We start from the raw sequence: 19,540 nt of genomic DNA, 5'->3' as shown, positions 1-19,540 counted from the left end.
AATGAAAGAAACTAAAACACTAAGTTCGAAAGTCAGCTGTTGCTATTTGGCTATATTATGTAGAAGCAAACAACGACCCTAAAAAATGAAAGAAACTAAAACACTAAGTTCTAAAGTCAGCTGTTGCTATCTGGCTATATTATGTAGAAGCAAACAACCACCCTAAAAAATGAAAGAAACTAAAACACTAAGTTCTAAAGTCAGCTGTTGCTATCTGGCTATATTATGTAGAAGCAAACAACGACCCTAAAAAATGAAAGAAACTAAAACACTAAGTTCTAAAGTCAGCTGTTGCTATCTGGCTATATTATGTAGAAGCAAACAACGACCCTAAAAAATGAAAGAAACTAAAACACTAAGTTCTAAAGTCAGCTGTTGCTATCTGGCTATATTATGTAGAAGCAAACAACCACCCTAAAAAAAATGAAAGAAACTAAAACACTAAGTTCTAAAGTCAGCTATCACTATCTGGCTATATAATGTAGAAGAAAAACACCGACCCTAAAAAATGAAAGAAACTAAAACACTAAGTTCTAAAGTCAGCTGTTGCTATATGGCTATATTATGCAGAAGCAAACAACCACCCTAAAAAATTAAAGAAACTAAAACACTAAGTTCGAAAGTCAGCTTTTGCTATCTGGCTATATTATACAAAAGCAAACAACCACCCTAAAAATGAAAGAAACTAAAACAGTAAGTTCGAAAGTCCGCTGTTGCGATAGCCAAACCGGAGTAGCCACAGTAACCAAAATCTAAACGCTAAGAATCTAATCTAAATCTAATAATCAAAATCTAAAAAAATCAAAAAAAAATAATCAAAATCTAAAAAGTATTAAACTTCTAAACGCTAAGAAGTCAGGTTAGCTTCAAGTTATGTTGATAGAGCAGGATGAGTGGGCCGCTGGTTCTATGAGAACTCGAGGTGATTTATGTTATCTGCAAATTTTTATTTTGGTACCCAAAACAGGAGCAAAAAACAAACCAATCATCACTAAACGAATTCAATTTCAATTTTACTTAAATTGCATGTAATATTTCCAAACAAATCACTTATTTTTAATGCAAGTTTCCGTATAAGGTTTAATGAAATCTTTCCCTTAGATTTAGATTTGTTTTAATTTTATATTAAATTATTTTTAAATTAATTAATCTGTTAATAATTAAAATGGATAATTAATTATCGATAATTAATTATCAGCTTATCATAAAATGAATTTGGATTTAGTTTTAGATGACACATCTTTTCAATAACACTGAGCATATGCTAGCTAAAATTAACATGTGCTTTTTAAATCAAACAGCTTATGGTAACAAATTGAAAGAAAGAAGCGTTTCGGGCCAATAGTAGCCGAAACTCTAAAAAATATTGTTGCTTTACAATTAATACATCAAAAGAATTTACTTTTGCTTGATTTTGAAAAGAGGGGTAAATATTCTCAAATAGGCTGATGATCTTAATGAAAATTATTCCATTGAGTTCAGCATATTAGAAAACCCTTCCTTTTTGAAAAAAATAGAATTTTGCATTTGTCCCAGAATTAAGAACAAAAAATGTGTGTTTATTTGTTTGACTTTTTGTGAGTTTTTTTCAAGGGGGATCGTATCGAACCGATGGTCCTAGAAAAACAGAATATGGCTCATTTGAATGAAAGTTAATCCTTTTTAAGTGACTAGAAACATTGCGTCATTGGACTCTAAAAAAATGTTTTTTTTTCTTTACAATTAGTACATCAATGGAATTTATTTTTGTCTGATTTTCAAAGATGGGTAAAAATCCTTAAATAAGTAGGTGACCTTAATGAAAATTACTCCATTATACTCAGCCTATTAGAAAACCCCTCTGTAGATATTTCTAATCCATTTTTGAAAAACATAGAATTTTGCATTTGTCCCAGAATAAAGAACAAAGATGCATGTTCATTTGTTTTACTTTTTGTGAGTTTTTTCAGGGGTGATTGTATAGAAATGATGGTCCTAGAAGAACTAAACATGGCTTGTCTGAACGAAAACTAAACCTTTTTAAGTGACTAGAAACATTGTGTTATTGGAAAATGGCGTTTTCGGGTACTAAACTATGGTTTTGCCCTAAAGAAGATCAAATAGCTATCAATTGAAGATTTTGAAATAGCCAATCCATTTAAAAATATTACAAGGCTATGTATTCAGCTTCTCAGCTCCAGAACAAGTAATGCAGCATTTTGACGCATTCGTACCTGAAAAGTCACCAAGCCCAAACAAAATAGGTGGTTAATATGAACATTTATTTTAATGCTTGATTTAACTAAGTCGATTCACATGATTTTTGTGTAATTATGCTCAATGACGCATAATTGTACAACAGCTATTTTGAAGGTGGAGTGGTGGGTCATTGTGTATGTGGGGGAACGTGTCATCGAACATACTTTTAACATACTAGGGCGGGGGGTCATTGTGTATAATTTAACCATTTAACAGTTGAAACGGAATACGAAAACATCCAATAATAACAAAGACAAATGGTCTAATATTTAAAATGGCGTCATATAGAAAAACAGAGTAGACCATTGGAATCACCTTTCCCGAAACCTCCCTATAAAGTAAATTTTCAGCGCCTTGACTTAAAAAACAAGGAAGGAAAGTCCATTGTCACACAATCACAATATTAACGTCGAACATAATAAAACATAGTTAACTAATAGTTGCTAGAGCGTAGCCGGTACTAAACTCTCCTCGGGAGAGAGAGAGGATCGTAGTCCGAGTCGCTCTGTAACAACGAAGTATAAGTACCCAAAAATACGGAAGGCCCGTGGGAATACTTACCTTGTCATCAATGGCTGTTTTTGACATCTTTATATTGAGTAACAACACCATCGTTGATTCCTTAATCTAGAATCCTTTTATACCATTCCTGAAGTCTCTTGTTTGTTCGGGTGGGTGACGATAAAAAGTATATCACTTTTCATCTTTATTTGGAGGACAGGCTCTGATATGTGCAGAAGTGAAACCAAGCCTTTAACATAGTCGAAGCATCAGAGTAAAATTTCTTGGTATACAAGGGTTCTCAGTCCTTTAGATCTGAAGAAAGGAACTGAATCTAAATACGCTATATACAGTCTTCTTATATTTGCCTCTGGTGAATCTGAACCACATTCCTGGGCCATATTTTGGCGAATAGGAGCCACAACTAAGTTGATTCAATTGGTTTCCCCTGATAGTTGTCAATTATTTGCACAACATCTATTATGAGGGTGGAATGAAGAGTCATTGTGTATGCAGGGGATGCATGATGCCCAAAAGAGCGCATTTCAATGCCGAAATTGTCTAGCTCTTCATCAGCCTCCAGATAAATATAGAAAGGTGCAAGTATGTGTGTGGGAGGGGGGGGATAGGAATCAATGTATCACCTCCTGTAACTTAGACTAAGCCCGAATAAGGACGCTGCGGGATGATACCTCCCTACTTACACAAAAATGTTTCTGATATTTATTTTAAAACTTTATTTAACTAAACTAATGTGCTTCATATTTTATAAGACTATATACAGTGATGTATAAGCGTGCATCAGCTATTACGAAGGAAGAGTGGAAGAGTGAACTTTTAATGAGACAGTGGAGGGAACAGTAAGTTCACTGTCTTAATATACATTTTAACTATTGTTCTATTTAATTAAATCTCATATTTTTTAGGGCTGTGTCGCCTAAAATAATATATAGGAATTTTTCTGGGAGGCAAATTGTTGATGGGGATTTTTCTTCAAGGTGAATCGCAGCTAAAGCATTTGTTTATCTCTATCCTTTCAACCATATAAAGTCAAGAGTCTCAGGGCCGATACAGAATTCATATTGGGAGGCGGAGAGCACCAATTTTTTTTCATTTTCCCCCTTGGTATTTTTCTCCCTATTACTAGTACAGCTTTCACCCTCTGAGGAGGGGGGTGCGTCCCTCTAAAACTACCCCCTGGATCCATCCGTCAAGAGTCTATCAACTGCCTTAACTTTAACACAAAAAACCAAAAAAGCTTGTCTTAGAGCACAAAATAATACTTGAAACGTACAATCCCCCCCCACAAAGACACTAAACACTAACCAAACAAAAAATACAAGTTTTGAATGAACTTTACAGATGAAACTTGGTTCATATATGAAATTGCCTCCCCCCTCCGTAGATTTTCGAAATATCCTTTTTAGTAAGAATGAGAATATACATTTGTTGGAATTGACAATGATAAACACCCTTTTATGCATTTTCATTGAAACAAATACAGTAACAGCAAAATTACCCCACCTCTCTTCCTAAAATTTGAAAAATATATTTTGTTTCTTCGGTAATTTTCAGGAATTGGCACCCCTAGCTGTAAACGTGTTTAAAAGTAGATTTTAAAACCAACTGAAAATTAAAATATTAATTTAAAAAATGGTAAAATAGTAAAGTACATATACTTTTGCAACCCAAACTTTCAAATTAATAAAAATGAGTTGGTGTATTTTTTTTTGGGGGGGGGGAAGGATTTTTGGAGCCAAAATACGCTTCTAAACTATAGTATCTATTATGGGCTGCATCCCCACAATAGCATAGTATTTTTAGGCATGAATAAATACTGAGCCGGAGGCTTGAGATTGCTTGTGCAGGATTTTAACTCTTGTTGATAGGGGAGCATCGTCAAGTGTGGAAAACCATGTTGTGACCAAGACGGGTCCAGGATTGCACAAAGCTTCCATTCATACTGGAGATACAAGGGACTTTTTGCTGTCTGGTTCTTAGCTAGGTTAAGGGCTTCCCGTAGTCTTGAGAAAATATGTTAGTCCCCATCCTGCACTGGTTCTGGGACCATTGATTTTCCTTAAGCCATAACCATATCAATGATTTAAATAGTATGAAAATTGCAATTTTTAATACCAAAACGTTAAAAAAACTGTAGTATGCAAGAGGGGTTGAATCTCTGAAACCCATCTCTGAGGGGTTTCAGAGATTCATACGCAAGAGTAGGAAACATAAAATTAGGTAATATAAAATTTATTCATTCAGGCCTGGAATAATGGGGTACATAGGCACGGAGTAGAGTTCATGATAAATAAGGAAGCTGCTAAGTCTTGTTTAGGTTGGGCCGGTATTAAAAATAGAACGGTAATCGCTCATTTTACGACTTCAAAATGCAGGGTATCAGTCATAGTAGTATATGCCCTGTAGAATCGACTGATGAAGAAAGTAGAGACTCAAATGAATTTTACTTACAGCTACAGAAACAAATAGATAGGATCCACGGTAGAAATGTGGTATTTATATTAGGGATTGGTTAGGGAAAGAAAACAGTAACGGTTATAGACTGCTGCAACTTGGTAGGCATAATAATCTAGTAATAACTAATAAAGTATTTGGTCATAGAATAGCCCATAAGTTTATACGGTATTCAGAGGATGGTAAGATGGCTAACCTAATTGATTATGCTATTGTACACCAGCGACTGGTAAGATCAGTACAAATACTAGGGTATGTAGGAGTGATTTTAAAAGTAAAGATTACTATCTAGTCGTATTTAGCGTTAACCTCAAGCGGAAATTAAGGAAGTCTAACTACGAGGCCAGTAACTACTAAGCGTAGGTCCAATCCGCAAAATGTACCTGATAAAATACACTAAAAGGAATAGTGCAATGTAAGAAAATAGCATTGCTTCGTTTAAGGTAGGAAATGAGGTTAGTAGGTGGTTTCGTATTGAATCAAGAGTTAAGCAGCGTTGCGTTCTATCCCCATTTATATGAATCATTTTGATAGACTTAATGGGAGAACGCGGAATCAAATGAGAAAGTAAAACTCTAGACTTAGATTATGCACATGATTTAAGAGTTGTAGATAAAAATATTAGCGAAGTGAATTAATTTCCAAGATTTGAGAGTTTATGGGGCAGAATGGGTTTGAAAACTAAGGTTATGATGAATAAGTAAAGATGAAAAGATGATGTTGGATAATAAGAAGATTTATTAAGCAGAGAGCTTCATTTACCTCGGTAGTATTGTTAGTACAGAGGGAGGGTACAGTGAATATGTTAAGAGTAGATTAGTCGAGGTCCAAAGGGTTATTTCATAGTTGAAAAGGTTTGGAAGAAAAGGATGATACGTCTACACAGCAAGAATAGAACATTGAAAACTAAATTAATGACAGTGGCTAAATATGGGTATAAAGCGTGGGCGTTCGAAACAGGAGGGAAGATTTGTTAGAAGTTTTCGAGAGAAATTATCTGCGGATTCTTATGGGTACCCGTCTCACTGACCGTATTTCAAACGGTAAGTTCTATGAAAAATGTGGTTCAACTCTCCTTTCTACGGCTATAACAAAATAAAGGTTGAGATGGCTAGGACATGTTCTACGGAAGAATGATGACAGATTGCCAAAGATCGTCCTTGTCGACCAAACATCTGGGGCCAAACGAAAAGCAGTCCGTCTCCGAATGGGTTGGAAGCATGTCGTAAGGAAAGACTGACGGGAAATCAGAGCTTCTCTGGAGGTTTTAAAGAACGAGGCTTTGAATAGACTGAAATGAAGGAGGAGCTTGCGTAGCTGACGTGGCCTCATGCGACTTGGTGCAGTTGCAAGTAGTAGTAGTAGTAAAACAATAAAGAAGAGAAGATGGACTTATATTCGGATATTGCCAAATGTTAATCAATAAGAATTTAATGGTTATTATACAAGGAAAGATTTTGACCCTAAAATGAAAAAAAACATAGCTTTTTTCAAATCTCAACTATTTTTACATATGACAAAATGATGTAAAACGAATTTGAAAACGACAAAAGAACCTCAAATTATCCTTTGAAAAAAGAAATATAGAAAAACGGATTTCTTTCATCAATTTAACGTAAACAGCTGCTCATACACTCAAATGGCTGAATTTGTAGCTGAATCTCGCTGAAGAAATGTATAGACTAAAACGGTCAGCAGCAACATAAAGTACCCCTATACTCAGCTCACGTTAATCACACATTCAGGCAACATTGCCTGAATGTTTTTTTTTTATAAAAAAAAGAGAAACACAAAATTATCACCCACTACCTGCTTTTGTTACCCTACCCGACAAAAGAGGGCATGCACATTTTCCATACCCTCCACTACCTCTTCTTTTTGTACCGCTCGATAAACGAGAGCATAAATATTTCTTAAAAATGCCATGGGTAGTCACTATAGCACAAAGGACGTCGATTTTCTATTTTCACGGTGATTTCGAGGGAGGGTGAAGTGGGGGAACCTACAAGAAACCCAATTATCAGAAAAAAACCTTAAATCCCAAACGTTTTACAAAAAGCCTCCCTCCTCACAGCTAGAGCCGTTTATTTGAACATAGCAGGAAGAAGGTGTGTGGGACTTGCCTTGACTGTATATTATACTTAAAGCCTCTTTTATATGGCCTCAATTTTTTCTGTTTATGCACTGATGATTACGTTTAATTGGTCGGGTTTGGGTAGGCCTACTGCTGAACAATAGCCAAAGAGCTGGATTTGCAGCAGACATTTAAGAATTTCTCCACGCGTTTTTTCAATAATGGAACTGATGCTTCTCTTATTCCTAAAGTCACAGCTCCAGGTATAAATATATATTTGATTTACTGCTAATCTTTTAGCCCGGTTTAGATGACGATTGAACCTTCATTTGAAAGAGTCAACAGAGAAACATTTAAGGATTATACCTCCAGGAAGGCTACTCTAAACCGAATTACAACTTCGAATAAAGCCTAAGATGAATGAATCAAGCTATCTGCCTTCCTGTCTTTCTTGTCTGTTCTATCCCGCTATTTCCTCCCTACATTCCTCCACAAAAACAACTAATAAATTTTTGCCTTCTCGAAAACTGGCTTGGTTAGTCATAATTCCCAATATAAACAAATCAGATAGTGAAAATGACGAGCCTCCCTAGAAACAGTTGGCCTGACAAGTGTATTGTTTTGAGTTGGCCTATCAATCGCTAATTTCCAAATATATAAGGTTGTAATTGAAAACAGTTAAATATCTTGAGGGCACAGTAAGATATAGGAAAGCAGATTCAATCCAAATGATTGTTTTGTTTCGGTAAGTTACTGATAAAGAGTTTTACGTATCGTCTTTAGACTTACCGATTCCAAGATACAACCTTACCTGATTTCTGTCCATAAAATGCTTCATTTTATAACTGTAAACTAGAGCCTTAAAAGTGTCTGCAAATTCAAGAAGAAGCTTCAGATTTAGGAGTAAAACCTCTTTAAGCATGTCTTGACTGACAATCTTCGCATTTTTCAAATGGTCTTCAATATTTTTAAATATAAGGGGTGCAAGCTCTGTCCTGGTATAATTCTTCACTATTTCTGGTGGTTCATTCTTTTCCCAATCATTACTCACTGTATTCAATGTTTTCAGAAAAAGACCCTTAATCTTTTCCGTTAGCTCCTAGAAGAGAGGGTTACAAAAAGACTTTAAAAAAACGCATCAAAAGTCGGGGGTTATTGGGTTCAAACCCCCTAAACCCACAATAAGACTTAGCGAGGATTGGTTCTCAGTGTATATTCATCGTCGCTGTACGTAACGAGCATTCTAAGATTACCATTATACAAGAGGTAATTGAATACCACTTTTAATATTTGTATACCTGTAATATTTGAATACTTGTAATATTTGTATCAAAAGAACGATGCCCCCATGAGATTACTTTTCCGAATTTGCCCGCATGAGATCAGAGCATCGTTCTTTTGATGCAAATATTAAGACTCCAGCTTTAGCTCTGTAGCGTATGCTATTCAACAGTCAAATAAACTATCATAAAATTAATTTACATTTAATGCGACATTTCTTCTTTTTTTTGTTATCTATGATCCCAAGTTACAGCACAACAATATTCTTTTTGATGGGGTCTTCTTTTGCACAAAGAGAGACATTTTAGCCATCTTCTCCGAGTCGTATTTTTTCTTGAAAATTCTGACAAAAAGCATGTGACACAGGATTAACTCTACCTCCACGTATAGATGGTTTGGTTCAAAAAATATATTTGGTTCAAGTTATTAAAGTTTGTTTACGGTATGTTTGTTTTGTTTGTAAATATACACCCTCGCTCATGTATATTCTTGTTTTGGAAGTAGGTTTTTGATCTTTGAAAATTTTTACTTATAAAAACGTTAGCCCTTTCTGTTTAATTAATCAATTTATTTTATAACCCGTCAAAAGTACAAGGCAATGACGATGGAGTATAAAAAAAGAGAGAAAATTTTAAAACAAACGAAAAAAGCACATATATAAACAGGAGCAAATACGTACAAACTAAAAATCGGATAAATCAAACATTTCGGAAAAAGAAACCACTCCGAGGGTGGTAAGCCTCTTTAAATGAATCATACAAATAACTACAATATAAAAATTGTAATAACCCCGCTAAAAAAGCAAACTAGAATTAAAACAAAAAATCCTTCCAATGATGGTTCGACGGATAATCTGTAAGCTTGGAAAAAAGCTTATCTGCAGCATCAAGAGATTCCGGCAAGCTGTATTCCTAGGAAAAGCCTGAATAAGGAAGTTTAATATTTGGAATAAGCCCTCCTGATTTCTATTTTATCTAATTGGTTAAAAATGTCCCGGAAAGGAACCAGGTATAGGACATGAGGGAGAGAAACAGCATTATATACCTTCCCAAGGTGGCGCTTACCAAGATTCAGCTGCGATCCAACTGCATCAGTATATGTATGACGGATGTTGAATTCAGTTCGAGCAATAAGTGACTTTCGAGTTGACTTTAGGGATGTACCAAGGTAACCCATAGGCAAACCCAGGTACACAAGTTTTATGGGTTTTTTTTCATAAACTTTCGGCTATATATTATTTTGATTCTTTTCTTTTTTTTTTAGTTGAATCACCAGCTATAAGCTATTCAAACCCGGTTCAAACCATGACTGGTCGTTTCTTGAGTGCGACAAAGCTAAGTAAATAAACTATGAAATAAAGTTAAATAATAGAAAAAACCAAAGACACATTCGGAAAGCAAGTAACAAAACCAAGATCATGCAAACTCTTTAGTGAAGTCTAGGTTATGCAAAATATAATATCGTCCTTCGCAACTTATTATCCTTCATCCTCGAGTTTAATTATTTGGCATTTGACCAGCACTTACGGCAAAGACACTTAAATCATCAATATGATCTCAGTTTAGAAGAATTAACATTCGAAATTATAAAACTAGATGAGCATCCATTATCAAATGACTGACTTGTAATGTTACTTGGCAACTGACTTTTAAGAAGCTAAAACTGACTTAAGCAAAAAAAAATAAAAAATCAAGAAAGCTTGAAGTGTCAGGGATCGGGCCCAAAGTCGTCCCTGCCTTTGACTCTAAACAAATCGAAGCCTATTTATCATATATAAACAAATAAACGTTAATCCAGTTTATGCGTCCTACAGTGAATATTATTTTAACAGAATTTGAATTTATTTACATTAAGAAAGTTTTCACGTACTGGAGTTCAGACTAGCTTGTAGTTTAACTGCCCCCCCACCAATACCGGTGCGTGTAGTAAATTCATATGAATATAAGAGAGAGACATTTAAATACACAATCTTATTGCGCCGTTTCAGATCTAATTATGATCGACTGATGTTGGGACGGTTAAGTGTTTACCGCCCAGTGTGGAAACGCTAGAATAGGAACCGTAAAAAGCGTTGGGTAAAAACACCAAGTGTGTCTTTGGCCTTAGCTTCAGTAATAGCAATAGCTGTAGCAATAGCATTAATAGCAGTATGCACATGAGATCTTTTATTTTTTCAACATCTCCCTAACCATACGCTGGAAATTCCAACTTAATACCGTAAGCAGTTCCAGGGACAGTGCTGATACGTCCTTTTGACAACCTGTATGCACATAGTGTTTTGACTTAGTTCAACATCATTTCAAAATCCGCTGAAATTTTCACCTTTATACCCTTAGCCTTAGCAGCATTATAGCAGTACTAGGGGAGTAGCAGTAGAATTAGTGGCGGCTGTACTATGTGTACATACATATATTACTTTTTGGTCAGTTGAGCATTCCCATCATCATACCCTGGAAAGTTTCAACTTAGTACCCCAACCTTTTCCTAAGATATTGCTAATATTGCTGGGAATCTGTATCCACATAGTATTTTTTTATTTAATTCACCCAGCCCATCTTAGCCAAGTGTTTAACCAGCCAGGCTTGAAAACTTTTGTCCATTGAGACATGGGTTCAAGTCCCGCTGTTACTGGCAATTTGGCTTGGGACAGGAGTTAGTTGCTTAACTCTCTAAGAGCAGCCTTTGCGTGACCTGGTGAAACATGGGGAAGGCAACCAGGATGGGTGTGAGAAATCACAGGATGGCCCCCCTGCACTTCCTGACTGAATGGCCATAAACGGAGATCAGCACCACCAGTTGGAAATATGAAGTCCAGTGCTGTATTCTTTGCTGCTTCACCACTTAACATTTCCGGAAATTTACACCTTAATATCAGCCTCAGTAGTAGTAGCAATAGAGGTAAAACTTGTAGCAGCAGTAATAATAAATAATAATAATTTATTTATAACCCACTATAAAGGAAATGAAGCGGAATAACTCAAGAAAAGAGAAAAAAAATACATTTAACATCAACACAAATAAATAAATATTACACTCAATGCGCTATGGCTACCCGGATAAGAGGGTGGTAACACCCAAGGTGTCATAAATATTCTCTTGAAGACGGCAACTTTGACTGACAAATCAACTTACAACATCTAAAGCAACAAAAATCCACATAATCTTTCTATTACAGTATCTGCGAGGCAGATACAATAAAAACTTGCAATATCGTAAATACATAGTTCTAATATCGCTAATATCCCCTGGTCGAAAAATGATATGAAGGCCAGCTGGGAACAAAACCACACGGTCACAAAAACTCGAGTACAATTTAGCCAGTGCTTTTCTGTTATATCTTCCCCTCTTGGGGACATTTTCGCGTACCCAAGTGGTAAACATATTCTCTTTTGTTCAATTTGTCATCCTTTTTTATCATTCCCATAATTTCTAACTTACTACGCTAAGCCATTACTGAGATATGCCTTGTTATGCGGAATAACTCAAGAAAAGAGAAAAAAAATACATTTAACATCAACACAAATAAATAAATATTACACTCAATGCGCTATGGCTACCCGGATAAGAGGGTGGTTAACACCCAAGGTGTCATAAATATTCTCTTGAAGACGGCAACTTTGACTGACAAATCAACTTACAACATCTAAAGCAACAAAAATCCACATAATCTTTCTATTACAGTATCTGCGAGGCAGATACAATAAAAACTTGCAATATCGTAAATACATAGTTCTAATATCGCTAATATCCCCTGGTCGAAAAATGATATGAAGGCCAGCTGGGAACAAAACCACACGGTCACAAAAACTCGAGTACAATTTAGCCAGTGCTTTTCTGTTATATCTTCCCCTCTTGGGGACATTTTCGCGTACCCAAGTGGTAAACATATTCTCTTTTGTTCAATTGGTCATCCTTTTTTATCATTCCCATAATTTCTAACTTACTACGCTAAGCCATTACTGAGATATGCCTTTTTTTATAACCTGCATGCCAATAGTTTGTTTTACACTCCCAGTCAACGCTCCCAGAAAGCTTCGCCTGAATGCTATTATGTTATATGGACACCAAGGGTCAAACATGCTCTTCTTCCCGACAACAAAAATTATATGTAAACAATGGTCAAATTACACACTTAGAACTCATGTCGACTAAATTTCCCATTGTATTTTTCTTGTAAGGAATTTTAGAAATTATTTAAACTATCAATATTTTGACAGTAAAAGCACCAAGTTCACACAACATATTGACATAACTCAATATTGATTAGGAAATATGTAATGACCAGCCCAGAATTTGCAGTTTCAAAGCCGTATAATAATGATAATAATAATAAAAAAAAAAATCGCAGGTCACCTAGGGTTTGAATTCTTAGTTGATTTATATTTGATTTGCGGATTTTTTTTTCCTTGTAAATATAGATTTTTTTCTATTTTTATTGCATTTATTCCAGTGAATTTCTAAAGCTTAATGTTTTATTTTCCCTAGCAATACCGAAGCCTCATACATTCAAATCAACCTTAAGACTGTATTCTTTATTGTAAACTCTTAAATCACAATTTACTTTGAAACTTTTAGTCACGAACAAAAAAAGAAAAAAAAATCAGGCACGTACAGCTGAAACACGGTAGAATGGCATCCAACCACAAACTATATAAACATAAATTAACAATTTTGTAGGGCTTATATGCATAAAAAAAGATTAGAAAAGTCAACTAGGCCAATTTACCTTGATGTACATGTTAATTAAACTTTCAATCTGTTCTTTCTCCAACAATGGACGTATTTCGAGGTTCTCCATCTGACTCCTGACGCTGTGGTGATTCATGCACTCAGCACTGGGATAAGTGTTACAAGCCCAATTCAGAAGGAAGAGATACTCATCGTCTACTAAACCGTTTCTGACCAGCTCTTCTATATTGTCTCTTAAAAATAAATTACAACATTACTTTATGATGTTTTATGATGTTTTGAACATAACTGCGGTAATCCAAGCATCTGCAACTGGGGCAAGTGCCATCTAGCAATACTGTTATTCTATAGCTGCATAAGTGGCACTAGTATGCCCAATTCAGAAGGAAAATACGTGAATCGTCAGTTCAGCCGTTTCTTAAAAGCTCATAACAAAAAAAAGGATTTTGTGTCAGCTTTGTACAGCTTCGATGATTCAAGCATCCGAATCGCCGTAGCTGTATGAAGCGTCCGAATCTCAAATAAGACTCACGCGCCACAATTCAGAAGGATTACATTTTCATCATCTTTTAAGCCAATTTTGGTGGCTCCTCTATAACGCCTTTGATTTTTTCTTTTGAAGTCACCTCATGTTGTATCTATAACACGACGATGATTCATGGATTTGAAGATGACATTAGTTTTGAGAACACAATTCAGAAGGATAAGCTATTCATCACTTATTAAGCCATATTATTTATTTTAAAAAGATAGTGTTATTTAGACACAGCATTAAATAGTTTCTGACGATTATAAATGATAAGGAAAATATATGAAATCAATGAAAATTGATTGCAAAGGAAATATTTGAAAACTGTTTGCAAAGATTAAAAAGAAACAATGAAACTCATACATCATTATAAAGAAATTGAAAGAGCTTGACAATTTAAGGTTCCATAGTATAATCGTTGAATATTACCAATCTATTTAAAAACAATATATATCCATATTATTTTGAGTTGATGTGACCTTAATTCATAACTAATTTGTTTTCTTTGTTAACTCGATACGTTCAATATCTTACAAGCCGCTTTGTGTAACGAACTAAAAACAACTAGGTTATAAAAATAACTAAGCTATTCAAAAACTATTTATATCTACATTATTTTGTGTTTATGTGTACTTAATGCATAACTAATTTGTTTTCTTTGTTAACTCGATACGTTCGATATCTTACAAGCCGCTTTGTCTAACGAGCTAAAAATAACTAGTTTTTCTTCTGTCCTACGAATGACGCATGGACGGACAATAAATAGAATTATTTATTAACAAATGAACTAACATCATTTTTTATTCAATTCTAATACAGGGGTTAATGCCAGATGTGCCTCTAACTCAATCAGACAATATGTCTTAGCTTTTTCTACAATTAGCCATGGCTTGATCCCCACAACTATTTGATTTTAATTCAACTTATTCAACTCAAGATAGACTTATCTATTAACAAATGAACTAACTTCCTTTTTATACAATCCTAATAAGAAGGTTAATGTCACATTTACCTCTCATTCAATCAGACAATATGTCTTAGCTCTTTCTACAATTAGTCATGGCTTGATCCCCACAACTATTTGATTTTAATTCAACTTATTCAACTCAAGATAGACTTATCTATTAAAAAATGAACCAACTTCCTTTTTATACAATCCTAATAAGGAGGTTAATGTCACATTTACCTCTCACTCAATCAGACAATATGTCTTAGCTTTTTCTACAATTAGCCATGGCTTGATGCCCACAACTATTTGATTTTAATTCAACTTATTCAACTCAATATAGACTTATCTATTAACAAATGAACTAACTTCATTTTTATACAATTCTAATAAGGAGGTTAATGCCACATTTGCCTCTCACTCAATCAGACAATATGTCTTAACTTTTTCTACAATTAGCCATGGCTTGATGCCCACAACTATTTGATTTTAATTCAACTTATTCAACTCAAGATAGATCGACATTTAGAGTATGCTTGTCCTGTTTGGCATTTCCCTCAAACGAAAGAAGAAAGCGAACAAGTTCAGAAGAGATCATTAAGAATCATGAATGAAAATTTCCTTTAACCCCACTCTTTTTATTAATAACCATTTAAACTGACCCACTTTATATCAATCGTGAGAAACTGTCCATGAAATTTGACCCAACGCTCCTCCTCCTTCCCATCTACAAAAACTTCTTTCTACAGAGAAGCGTCTGTGAAAGTTCCAAAATTGACACCAGTTCACTCCAGGTCACAGAACTATTCACGGTTTTTGTGTCGAGTTTAGTTCGTGTTTTCAATAACTCATAGTTTTGTATAATTCTTTGGGTATTGACCTAGTTTAATTAGCCTATTAGAGTGTCTTCTATAGTTTTAACTAAAACTTGAAGTCGTGACCTTGCATATTATTATTTATTTTTTACTCAAAGGTACCATGTTTGGGCCGTGCCTATGAAAGTTCGTATATTATTTTCAATAAATGCTTTCATTTGATCAATAAAGTAAATATCCATCAGGCATCAAACGAGCATATAGTCAGTCAAACATATAATAAAGAAAAAGACTTACATAATCAATATAATCACTTGGGAAGAAATATTTGTTAATGGCAGGGAAGAAAAAGGGCAATAAGCTTTCAAAAAATGCCCTCTCTACAGTATGTTATAAATCAATTAGTATTGACACGAGCACAAGTTGGATTCGTGCATACTTGGAGAAGACACTATTCCTCACAGTAAGACCATACGAACTTTCACCCATCTTATGATCCGCTACGGTAATAAATGCTTATATGTATAAATTCTTTACAAATCTGCAATTTCAGATACTACTGTGCCAAACCTAAAATATCAAGAGTCTGATTTCGTATACTTTTAAGAGAATTTAAAAAGTTTTCATTGACATAGCAACATTAGCAATTATGCACAGACGCAATAGATGGCGGAAGACGATTTTCCTTAAAATAACTTTTGATAAGTTGAAATCTTGTTATTTTGAGTTATTTCTGCGGTATAAGCCATATGAAGCATTAGCGTTTTTACGTATGGTTTTAAGAGCAATTAAACTCTATTAAGGGACGAGTAAAATTAGATACACAGTCAGTGAAAAGGTCTGATCTCTCCATGAATGTTGCAAACGCTGCCTTGATTTTTTTTTTTTTCAGTCATAAGATAGATTCGCCATTGGGTAAGTTGATTGGCGTTTTGTCAGCGAAACGCCAAATGAAAGTAGGTTTAAGACTATAAGTCTGAAAGCCAAAATAACAGCCTTTGTCTTGCCAACACCGACGATGAGGACAGAGTGAAAAGAAATCCTTGCTATATTGTCGGCAAAATTACTGTAATAATTTTCAAAAACAGTTCTAACCACAAGTTATCCAACGTGATCCTGAGATGCTACTTGAGATGGCTACCCCCCTCTTCCTCTTAAAACGAAATTAAAAGAATCCTATATAACCTTTTTTTTAATTCAATATATTGTGATCTAATCAAGGTCAAAGCCACGAAATCGGAATTTCATTAGAAAAGTGAAAAATCAGACCTCTAGGAGAATCAACAACTAAAATTAAGATCGGGAACAGATCAATTACGTACAGCTCAAACCGACTCAATTACAAAAGAAGAGCAACGAAATTTAAGATAGGGATCAAATCGATTGCGCAATGTTCAAGTCCAAACAAAAGCAACAGAAGAGCAAAGAAAATCAAGACTAGGAGCCGATCGATCACGTATTGTCAAACCCAATCAAATATTAAAGAAGAAAAACGAATATTGAGATTAGGAGCGGATCGATTATGTACTTTTCAAACCCACTCAACTACAAAAGACGAGCAACGAAAATTAAGATTGGGAGCCGATCGATTGCGCAATGTTCAAGCCCGCTCAAATGCAACAGAAGGGCAAAGAAAATCAAGACTGGGAGCCAATCGATTATGTACTGCTCAAACCCACTCAATTACAAAAGAAGATCAACAAATACTAAGATCGGGAGCCAATCGATTACGTACTACCCAAACTCACTCAATAAAAAAAACGAAAATTAAGATCGAGAGCCGATCAATAACGTACTGCTCAGACCCACTCAATTACAAAAGAGCAACGAAAATTAAGATCAGGAGTCAATCGATTGCGCATTTTTCAAGTCCACTCAAATGTAACAGGAGAGCAAAGAAAACCAAGACTAGTAGCCGATCGATTAAGTACTGCTCAAACCCACTCAATTACAAAAGAAGAGCAACAAATATTAAGATTGGAAGCCGATCAATTATGTACTGCTGAAACCCACTCAATTACAAAAGATGAGCAACGAAAATTAAGAAAATAAGATTAAGTACTACTGAAACCCACTCAATTACAAAAGAATAGCAACGAAAATTAAGATCAGGAGCCAATCGATTATGTACTGCTGAAACCCAATCAATTATAAAAGAACAGCAACAAAGATTAAGATCGGGAGCCGATCAATTACGTACTGTTCAAATCCACTCAATTACAAAAGAAGAGCAATGAAAATTAAGACCAGGAGCCGATCGATTATGTACTGCTCAAACCCACTCAATTACAAAAGAAAAGCAACGACAATTAGGATCGAGAGCCGATCGATACGTACTGCTCATACCCACACAATTACAAAAGATGAGTTATTAAAATTAAGATAAGGAGACAACCAATTGTGAATTGTCGAAGTCCGCTCAAATGCAAAAGAAGAGCAAAGAAGATCCACTAGGAGCCGACCGGTTATGTACTGCTCAAACCCACTCAATTACAAAAGAATAGCAACAAAATTAAAATTGAGAGCCGATCGATACGTAATGCTCAAACCCACACAATTACAAAAGAAGAGTTATTAAAATTAAGATAAGGAGCCAACCAATTGTGAATCGTCGAAGTCCGCTCAAATGCAAAAGAAGAGCAAAGAAGATCGACTAGGAGTCGACCGGTTATGTACTGCTCAAACCCACTCAATTATAAAAGAAGAGCAACGAGAATTAAGATCAAGAGCCAATCGATTACGTTTGTTGAAGTCCGCTCAAATGCAACAGAAGAGGAAAGAAATTCGAGACTGAGAGCCGATCAATTACGTACTACTCAGTTATAAAAGAAGAGCAACGAAAATTAAGAACGGGAGCCGATCGATAATGTACTGTTCAAACCCTCTCAATTACAAAAGAATGGCCAAGAAAATTAAAATTGAGAGCCGATAGATACGTACTGCTCAAACCCACTCAATTACAAAAGAAGAGCAGTTAAAATTAAGATAGGGAGCCAACCAATTGTGCATTGTCCAAGTCCACTCAAATGCAAAAGAAAAGCAAAGAAAATCAAGATAGGTAGCTAATCTATTATGCTCTGGTCATGTCTCCTCGACTGAAACAACACCTAAGAGAATCACGATTTCATGCCGCTATAGTACACATTGCCCACACCCGTTCAAATGAAACAAGTGACCAACGACTGGCAACCAAGTGAGAACACAATATTCGAACCAGATGGACAATGCACGCTGATTTGAATTTTACTGCGTTCCTTGACGATACTGATTATGATTACAGTCTTCATTGCAGTCTCGTTATTAGAAAAATGGGTAAGGTGTTGCCATGCATTAAAGTTCTAGACTGAAACCCCAAGGATGTGCTACGTAGGTGAAAAAGGGAAATTACTAGAATTAAATTTACTACCAGAAACATTATCAACGTTGGTGTCGGGTGACACAAACCAGACAACGCATTTCTTGGGAACATACGCAAGTATACTTCATGTTTCTAAATGACATCGCCAGGCGCAACCGAAATTTCCCTGAAAATTGCATGCTAATTTTCAAAGGCCAAGAAAAAAATATTCATCGTGCAGGATCACTTTTACCATTGTCGGAAACAAATCATAAATTTCTTCAAATTTATTATATGGGAACCAGTGATGAACAGATTTATCGACGTCGTCGTAGCAGTACCAACATTAATCGACAAGTTGTTGCTGAAATACCAAGTTCATTCATTCAACAAAAAGAATTAGTTCGCCTGTTCACAACAGCCTTCGAACGGATGCCAGCTGATAATTACGTTGTTGTCATTACAGCTGACAATACGCCAGCCAACAAACGCAAAAGACATTTAAATGTACTAACTACAATGAAGTGGCGATAGCCATACTTGGTACAGAATTTAACTCACATAACATAGTTCTTCGTCGGAGAAATGGTAATATTCAGAGAGCCTTTAAAAACATAAATAGTATGACGCATTGCGATATTCAATTTTATTCTGG

At 35.2% G+C, this 19,540-nt stretch overlaps 1 protein-coding gene across 1 annotated transcript in view; it reads right to left on the bottom strand.

The window, feature by feature from the left end:
• LOC136034557 (exocyst complex component 3-like) overlaps positions 1-19,540 on the bottom strand; it is a 64,275-nt gene that overhangs the window by 15,031 nt on the left and 29,704 nt on the right. Inside the window, exons 6-7 of the mRNA XM_065715797.1 lie at positions 13,296-13,491; positions 8,100-8,387 (exon numbers count right to left, since the gene is read on the bottom strand). Of these exons, the coding sequence (XP_065571869.1) occupies positions 8,100-8,387; positions 13,296-13,491 (484 nt within the window). The remainder of the gene's footprint in view (positions 1-8,099; positions 8,388-13,295; positions 13,492-19,540) is intronic.

Source organism: Artemia franciscana, chromosome 13 (assembly GCF_032884065.1).
Source record: "Artemia franciscana chromosome 13, ASM3288406v1, whole genome shotgun sequence".
Lineage (NCBI taxonomy): Eukaryota > Metazoa > Arthropoda > Branchiopoda > Anostraca > Artemiidae > Artemia > Artemia franciscana.
Note: the sequence above shows the minus strand (reverse complement) of the source record. Positions and strands in the feature narration are given on the sequence as shown.